The sequence below is a fragment of the Corythoichthys intestinalis genome, chromosome 7 (genome assembly GCF_030265065.1).
Source record: "Corythoichthys intestinalis isolate RoL2023-P3 chromosome 7, ASM3026506v1, whole genome shotgun sequence".
NCBI classification, from domain to species: domain Eukaryota; kingdom Metazoa; phylum Chordata; class Actinopteri; order Syngnathiformes; family Syngnathidae; genus Corythoichthys; species Corythoichthys intestinalis.
In genome coordinates, this window is record NC_080401.1 from 56762958 (window position 1) to 56772154 (window position 9197).

Genomic DNA, 9197 nt, shown 5'->3' on the forward strand with positions numbered 1-9197 from the left:
TTTATAGTTGATGAACTAATGTTGAAAAATAGTTGATTTATGATTGACCGGAAAATATGATTGAAAAATCATTGAATTACGGATGAGCGGGCGTTTTGGTCGAAAACATAACTTTTATTCAGCGTTGTTCCAATAAATGACGTTTAGGTTTCGTAAGGATTTCAACGTTGAAACAACATTAAATGAGGGTGCAAAAGTGACGTTGATTCAACGATATAAGATCGACAGTGGAATGTTGATCCAACATCTTTTCAACGTCGGTCTGCTAACTGGGTGTTACTTATCTTTTTTTTTTTTTTTTTGGTCAAATATTTGTATTACAATACACTATAAAAAGAAGGGGAAAAAAAAACTCTAGAATTTACTCAAAAAAATTGAGGTAACAATTTACACTCAGTTTGATCGTGTAAATTTTACGTAATTTACTTTAAAAATTGGGTAATTTTTACACTGAGCATCCTGAAAAGTTGGTAGTGTTATGTCCCCAAGGGCGTAGTTTTGCATAGGGACGGTAGGGACATAAAACTACCAACTTTTCAGGATGATCAAATTATCTCCACCAACTTTTAAGCAGCCTTATGTGCATTATTTAAAGACTTCAGTTATATAGTTCATTTAGACTGTCATTACTATATGTTGTAAGGCTATAATTGATCCTACCATTATTAAGTGAATTACAGTACTCACACACGCATTCACAGCCTGACAGATGCCGCCTCCCCCACCCCCTTCAAAGATGAGGGATATTAGTTTTTTCCCGCCAGCAGCAGCCAGTGTAAGTAATGTAAAAAGACGTCAATGTAGTGGAGATGGGGAACACTCCACTAATTTTGCTACTGCCACAGTGCTTCAAGTCGATTTTACTCACTTAGATTTCTTGAAATAGGAAAAACAGCTAGCTGAAAATAAGCTTAAACAGACTTATTTTAAGCAAAAAGTATGTATATTTAATCTTAAAAGAAAAACTTGTTTGTCAGAAATGTTCTTAATTCAAGAATATTGTTCCAAACATTATTTAAAATTAGAGATGTCCCGATCCCGATCGATCGGGTCCGATCACGTCATTTTCAAAGTATCGGAATCGACAAAATAATATCGGCCATGCCTTTTTTAAATATATATACAGTATATTTTTTAATTAATTCGTTTTCTAATTGTATTTAACGTTACAGACATAATATGTTACACTTATCCGGAGTCTTTAGTTTAGGCTTAAGGTAGGGTTATCAAATTATCCCGATAACGGCGGTAATTAATTTTTTAAAAAATGTATCACGTTAAAATATATAACGCAATTAATGCATGTGCCGCACGACCCACTCACGCATTGTTGCGCGCCATCTGTAATGGCGCCGTTTTGCCTATATAGAGAGATAAAAGGCAGCGTAAAATGAGTAGAGTGAATTTTGGCAGCCTTTGGAGCCTTTTTTTAATTGGCTAAAGCGTTACAATCCCTTTCCCTTCGATTAGAAATATCATGGGAAGCAAGGTAGCAATTGATCTTTTTCTTAATACCTTATGTTATTTCCCAACGCAGAGGAGATATATCAATTGGTAGCACTACGCACAGTCATGGTTCCACTTCCCATCATGCATTTGGGCATGGCCTTCAGTATCATTTACTGAAAGCTCAACAAATACACTAGATGGCAATATTTAGTCACAATTTACAAAGTCACAAGTCTTTCTATCCGTGGATCCCTCTCACAGAAAGAATGTTAATAATGTAAATGCCATCTTGAGGACTTATTGTCATAATAAACAAATACAGTAGTTATGTACTGTATGTTGAATGTATATATTCGTCCGAGTTTTATTCATTTTTTTCTTAATGCATTGCTAAAATGTATATTATCGGGAAAAATTATCGGGAATGATTGGAATTGAATCGGGAGCAAAAAAAAAGCAATCGGATCGGGAAATATCGGGATCGGCAGATACTCAAACTAAAACGATCGGGAGCAAAAAACATGATCGGAACAACCCTATTTAAAATAATTGCTTTCTTGATTTAGGTGAAAAACTTTTAGATGGATGGGCTTAATACGAACAAATAGCATTGTTTACTTAAAGTGAGTGGAAGAATCTGACGCAATAATCTGTTAACGAAACTTTAACACTCAAAAAAAAAAAAAAAAAAAAGATGGAGAAAATAATTTGACTAGATTTAACAAACGTTATAAATTTGCAGTGTGAAAGTTAGTATATGTCAATACAGATTTATTTTGAATTAATCATTTAGCCTATCAATAATTGGCGAGAAATGTAGCCCTGACCCCCATTCACCGAATATGTTTGGTCTTATTATATCCCGTCCCCAGCAAAAAATGTACATGCAGGTTATGCTGTTATATCATCCCTACCAATATTGAGACCAAAACTACGCCCTTGTATGTCCCTACCATCCCTATGCAAACCTTTGAAATGCAGTATGTTGCAAGTAAAAAATGCAAAAAAAAATTATTTTTTTTTTTAAATGTCTGTGCTGTACTATTCCAAACAATAAAACATTTGAATTCATATAAATATAAAAGAAAAGTGCTGTAAGTGCCAATTTACTTTAAAAATTTGGGTAAAATTGGGTAAAATGTACACTATCAAACTGAGTGTAAATTGTTACCTCAATTTTATTGAGTAAATTCTATATGTTGTTTTTTTTCCAGTGTACAGACCCTCCGTCCATTTCCCCCCAGTCAATTTAGAAGCGATCAAAAAGTAACCACTCCAATTTCAATATATTATAAAATAAAATGTGATGACAACTATATATCGGTCCTAAAATGTGTTGTGCATTGAGTGTTTCCCGTGTGAAAAGCTCAACCTGCCAGTCAGCTTCACGCTGTCACTTTGACTCTCACTCAAGTGTGACCCACTTTAAACAAGTGACTGCCACTTTTTTTTATTTGCCGCTTTGTTTGCACCACCACTTTACCGCTAATAAAAAATCAAAAAAAAAAAAAAACACCCACCCGTACACCTAACGAATTCCATATGAAGAAAAAAATCGTTTGCATGTAATATTTCATGTGTTGTTGTTTTTTTTTTTTTTGTCTTTATTTTCAAGGCGTCTAATGGATGAGCAGGTATCTATGCCGCCACATTAATTCTGTTTGGCTTGCAGGCTGTTAATGAAGCGCAAAGCCCCCCCCCCCCCCCCCTCCTTGCCTGAAAAACACCCCCTCCTCCACCCATCCAGCCTCGGAGTGCAATAAATAAATCATAACGGCGCATAAGTCATGCATATGCGCAAAAATGATCTGCCGCAAATGGAAATATTTGCACTTTTTACCTCTTGGAAACTCATATTAGTCAAGATTTTTTGACAAAATTAGGTTGATACATTTTTGTTGGGATGTTAAATTAGCTTTGAAAGTGAATTTATGTTGATAAATGCAGATTACGTCATAAAACGCATTTAGTTCTGAGATATATGTTGTTTTTTGTTCTGAAAGATGCGAGTGGAAAATTCCAAAATAATATTTTTAACCAAGTTGAGGGAAAATAAGCAACCTTATGATTGCACTTGACGGTTATAGACGTCCAATCCATTTGGACTGGAAAGGATTTGCGATCTTTTCCAACCCGTCCAAATGGATTAGACGCCTATCGCCGTCAAAGGCATTAAAACGTGATTATTGGTCTCGTGTATCAAACATCCAAGCATAAAAAAAAGTCCAACAAGTACACTTTCAAGCTTTTTTTGGTATAAAAACACGAAAATGTGTTGCATACGTTTGCATGACGTCTTTATTCATTCCGTTCGTCTCCATCTAATAATAAACTTTTAACTGTTTGTTCGCTAATGTTAAGTGGATTTTGTACAAAAAGACAAAAAACGAACAATCAGACGCGAGCAGTCCAGAGTTAAATATCTCCTTTGCCCACTTTTTTGTGGGTTTAAATGTCTTTTTAGTGGGAGTTTTTTCGTTGGAATGGGGGTAAGTGAGGTCCCTACCGCGCGTGCGGCGTGCCCGACAGGGGGTTCAGTGCCGGCTGGCCCCCGGGTCCGAGGCCGTGGATGAGCACGCGGGGCACCAGCGGCCTCTGGATGCCCGCGGCCGCAGCCGCCGGGTGCGGGTGCGGAGCGGAGGGAGTCCGGTACATGCTGCTGTACATAGCGGCTGCCGCGGCCGCCGCCGCCGTGCTGCCGTCCACCGAGCCCAGCAGGCTCGGGTGGTAGAAGTAGGGCGACGGGAACATCCGTTGAAGGGCCGAGTAGTTGCCGGCCTCGGCTAAGAGCTCCAAGCCTACCGCTGTTTGACGCTTCCATTTGGTCCTGCAGACGCCACACGACAAAATATGAAGGATTTGTAAATTGTTATAAGATTTGAACTAAAGTGTGAGAACTTGAAAGATTGTTCTAAAGGAGATAAAACATGATTTTCTTGATTTAGAATAAAAATTTGGATAAAATGCGTTTTGTTTTTCTAATGAATTAGAAGTAAAAATGCTATTTAAATCATTTAAAATGCCTATACATCGGTATGTGCAACTTTATATGCATGTACAATGAATTAGCAGAAATGCTTATATGTCATATTCACTTCCAAAAAAAACCAAGTCAATCTGGCATGAAAGCCAAATATGAGCATAATGTACGATTGGAAAAATTATGGTGGCCATATATGGTCATTCATCAGTCCAAAGTGCATGTCATTATTATAGGAAAAAGGTTTTAATGTACTATAATTATGAACTCAAGGGGGGGGGAAGAAAAATATGTTTTGTTTTGTTTTTAATGTGAGACACCCCACCCCCCACTAAAAAAAAAAAAAAAAAAATCAAAATTGGAGTTAGCCAACTTCCTATTGGGGCTATATATGTGTAGTCACTAAGCAATTTTCGGACTGTTAATTTCATTTTTGCTTATTATTATTACTTTTTTTTAAACAACGTATAGTGAATCAGATGAAAATTCACATTATGCAAATCATTTTTTTAAAAATGAAGGTGGTGGCCATATATGGTCATTCATCCATCCAAACTGCATGCCATATTATAGGAAAAACGTTTTAATGTGCTATAATTATGAACTCAAAAACAAAAAAGATCTTTTTTCATGTGAGACACCCCCCCAAAAAAAGAAAAAGAAAAAAATCAAAATTGGAGGTGTCCAACTTATTATCTGTGCCATATATGTATAGTCACTAAGCAATTTTAGAACTTTTTATTTACATTTTGCTTGTTATCATTTTTAGTTTTTAAAACAACGTATATTCAATCAAATGCAAATGCATATTATTCAAATAATTAAAAAGAAAAAAAAAATTATGCTAATAGTTAATTTGCGATTGAGGGCCATATATAAATGACCAACACTTCAATGTTATTTTATCCCCGTCACCTTTGACCCTATAATGTTAAGTAACATTTTTATTTAGGAATGCTAATTACATAATTGCCACGAGGTCAATGGTGGCAAACCTCAGGCATGCGGGCCTACATAGAATAGAATAGAATAGAATAGAATAGAATAGAATAGAATAGAATAGATGTGATAATATTAAATATGTGTATGAGAGTCCTATGTTCAGGCAGTGCTTGTATCCCAAAACCAAGCACTTTTCACTAATTGAATAAGACACATCCAAATTGTCTTCATATTAAATATATTATAACAGTATAATAACATAATATTGACTCGTGTATGAAGCACAAAATAGATAATTTTTAAGTCATTGGTGGCAATAGACGTCTAATCCATTTGAAAAGAGCCTGCAGGTAATGTTTAATGACATCATAAAAATTGGCTTTCATATTTTCCTATGTTTTTATAAAAAGGCTAAATTATATTTCATATTTTTTCATATTTGAATGTACAATCTAAAACGAAATAACTTTATTCCTGTATACTAAAAATGCCAGTCATGTTATGTGTACAGTATAATCTAATGCTAATGATGATAGCAAGCATTTTAATGACATCAGGTACTAATGATCGTTTTTGCATAAATGCATAAGTCAGCAACTTTAATCATTTTCGGTGGCAACATCAAAAATGAAACGAGACAATATTTTAGCATTGATCATATTAAGAATACTTATTAATCTTAAGAGATCAGGATGGAAAATATTACTCATTCGCAATGGAAATGATATTAAACGACAATTTCCATGTGGTTTTGATGGATGAAAAGCGCTTGGATACTCCAAAAAAATCAATGGAAACGATCAATAATTCAGAAGCTGGTCCGTACCTTCGGTTCTGGTACCAGGTCTTGACCTGCGTGTCGGTGAGGTTGAGCGCGGCGGCCAGGTCCATGCGGTCCTGCACGCTCAGGTACTTTTGTCGCTCGAAGCTGCGTTCCAGCTGGTTGAGCTGGTGGTCGGTGAAGGCCGTGCGAGCCTTGCGGGGCTTCTTGGTGCGCGCCGGCGGACTGTCGCGGCTGCTCGAGATCTCGCGCTCGCCTTCCTCTTTGCTGCTGCCTGAACGACAATGAACACCCTCAGTAACTAACCCATTCAAAAGGCTTTTTTCTGCTGGTGAAAGTGCAGTAATGTCTAATTTTTGTCTTTATTTTCGTCAATTGTACTTATTTTCTCGAAAAATCACACGATTTCATTGCAAATATAGCACATTTCCCAATGGAAATGTTCAAACCACTTCTCAAATGTCCGATTTAACGTGCAACTTACTTCAAATAAATCAGTTTTCTTACAGTATTTTGAATTCTTTTTTTTTAACCTGAAACATAAATGTTAATAAATCTCGGGACTTGAAAATATGCATTTCTTCTCGTCTTGAAATGGAAATTTTCATGGTTGTGCCTTGAAAAATTCTAATATTTGCTTGAAAATGCATTTCTTTGCAGATTGCATGCATTCATAAATACGCCTTTTTCATAAAAAAATAGAATTTATAAATATATATAATTTTACAATGTGTTCTTGCATATGTACATCTTAAATTTGACATTTTTTGCATGTTATTCTTGCAGAAATACAATGCAAAAAAGATTCTCCAACTTCATTTTCGAACCTTTTAATTCAAATCTGTAACGTTTCCAACAATAATAGAATAAAATAGGTAGAATAAAATTGGTCATTATTGTGATTGTCAACAACCTAACATTGTGAGCAACGAAATTGGACGTGGCACTTTAGTATAAACACACTGCAAAAAATAACTGGTAGATTTACTTGATAAAATCATTGTAACAATTTGCACTTACTTTTATTAATTACATTTTACTGCTTGTGAACTGAACTTAATAATGCAAGTAAGTGCAAATTGTTACAGTGGTTTTATCGTGTAAATCCACCAGTTATTTTTTTCAATGCATATGTATTTGATAGACATGATAAATAAATAGAAAAATATATGCTCTAGAGCTGTAATTGCATAATTATAGCTTACTTAGACTGAAAATTTAGCATCGTCATTTGTGCAACTTTAAGAATAGAATATGAATTAAAAACATTCTATAAATAGAAAAAGTAATGTGCAGGTTAACGGTTTAACCAAGTTAAAAAGTGTTTCTTAAGATAATCAAATTCTCACGTTTTAAGTGTTTTTACTATAAAGTTAAGCAGTAAACTTATTATGAAGTAGTATTTAAATTGAAGAATTAATGTGGGCAGTTTTCTCATTTTAACGCTAAATTTGTTTTTTACGGCCTTGAAATGAAATTAAAATGGATTTTTTTGTGTTTTGACACCAAGCAGCATATGCTGGATTTCTTCAATGCATTTTTTCCTTTTCGCGAAGCCCAAAGGAAATCACTTTCGTCAACTTTTAAATGAACTTGAGCTGAGGCGCGTGTTGTTGTAAAAATCAATATGTCAATCTATTTGTACCCCCCTTTTTTCTCCTCCTGCCTGCAGGAGTAACAATCATCTCTCTAATTGAGCCACCAGGGAGGCTCCGCGTATACACGTTTCGGGGTGGTGGGGGGGGGGGTCTTTTGGCAAATCCGTACCGTTGCACTTGACGTCGCCGTGCAGCAGCATGTCGTCCCCGCGGCGCTCCATCTTGGCCCCCCGGCCGAGCTCATCCTGGAGCTCCAGCTTGGGCCGGAAGCCGTCCGGGGCCGAGGCGCTCTCGGCGCCCTTGGGCGACATGGACACGCTGGTGCTGTAAGGCGCGCAGGCGGCCAGCGGCTTGCCGTCACCCAGGATGTCCTTGATGAGGAAGGACGAGGTGGCGCTCCGCGGGGCGCTGCAGCCGGCCCCGGCCAGCAGCGGCCCGGCGGCGGGGAGGAGATGCTGCGGGTGCTGCTGCTGGAGGTGGTGGTGCTGATGCGGGTTATGATGATGATGATGTTGGTGGTGGTGGTGCATTAGGAGATTGCCGCCTTCCGAGTCCGACGGGTGGTCGGCGGTGACCGAAAGCGGCGACGAGGGCGCCGTGCCCGCCACCGTGTCGGCGTCCGAGCAGGACGGCGGAGGCGACGGCGGAGGCGGCGAGGCCCGACCGCCCGCCAGGATGGTGTCGATCCCAAAACTGGAGCCGCTCGATGCCTCCATCTTAGCGGGAGGGAGCCGTCATAACAGCCCGGACGCGCCCGAAAAGTGGACGCGGAGCCGGACAAGAAGCAAAAAAAGGCAAATTAGTCCCAAATCCGAACTTCCACGGCATCCACGAACAACCCTCCCGCCTTTTTGGGCTTTTTTATTCAAATTCGCAAGTTGATTCAAAGTTGCTCCAGCGTCCGTTCCTCGGCGTCGCACTCCTCACTCGCTCGAACCTTTTGCCGTTAATCGCCCCACTCGCTCGCTACAATGACTTCCCAGGGTGACGTCACAGAGGGGGCCGATTAATATTTTCTCCTTTCTAATAAACACGGCGAGGCTACTTGTCTCTTCATAGCACTCCAAAAACGAAAGAAAACCTCCTCCTCCTTCTTGTCGTCCTCCTTCTTCTGCTTCTTTTCATCCACCTGCTCCTTTATCCTCATTGGCTGAGGTTCGGCCAATCAGGAAACGGCTTCTTTAAACCGGTTCTCGACGTCGAGGCGCAGAAATGAAGTTCTTTTTTCACTCTTCAGGCCACACCGGCGAGATTTGACTTCCTAAGCCGTCAAAATAATGGAGACTTGTTTTTTTTTTTTTTTTTTAAAGGGGGAAAAATGGGAGATTTAATTCCGGCGTCATGGTAGGAACACTTTTGCCCCACGCTCATTCACTGACATTGACGGTTATAGACGTCCAATCCACTAAACTGGGAGGTTGGCAACGATCGAACGATCGTTGCCAAC

At 38.5% G+C, this 9197-nt stretch overlaps 1 protein-coding gene across 1 annotated transcript; it reads right to left on the reverse strand.

Moving 5' to 3' along the window:
* Positions 1-3211: 3211 nt before the first annotated feature.
* On the reverse strand, positions 3212-8873 carry barhl2 (BarH-like homeobox 2). Its single transcript, XM_057841711.1, has 3 exons — positions 7920-8873; positions 6198-6426; positions 3212-4276 (listed from the first exon to the last, which is right to left on the reverse strand). Exons 1-3 carry the CDS (start codon positions 8464-8466, stop codon positions 3952-3954), a joined length of 1101 nt encoding a protein of 366 aa, XP_057697694.1. The 5' UTR covers positions 8467-8873; the 3' UTR covers positions 3212-3951.
* Between the last annotated feature and the right edge of the window lie 324 nt (positions 8874-9197).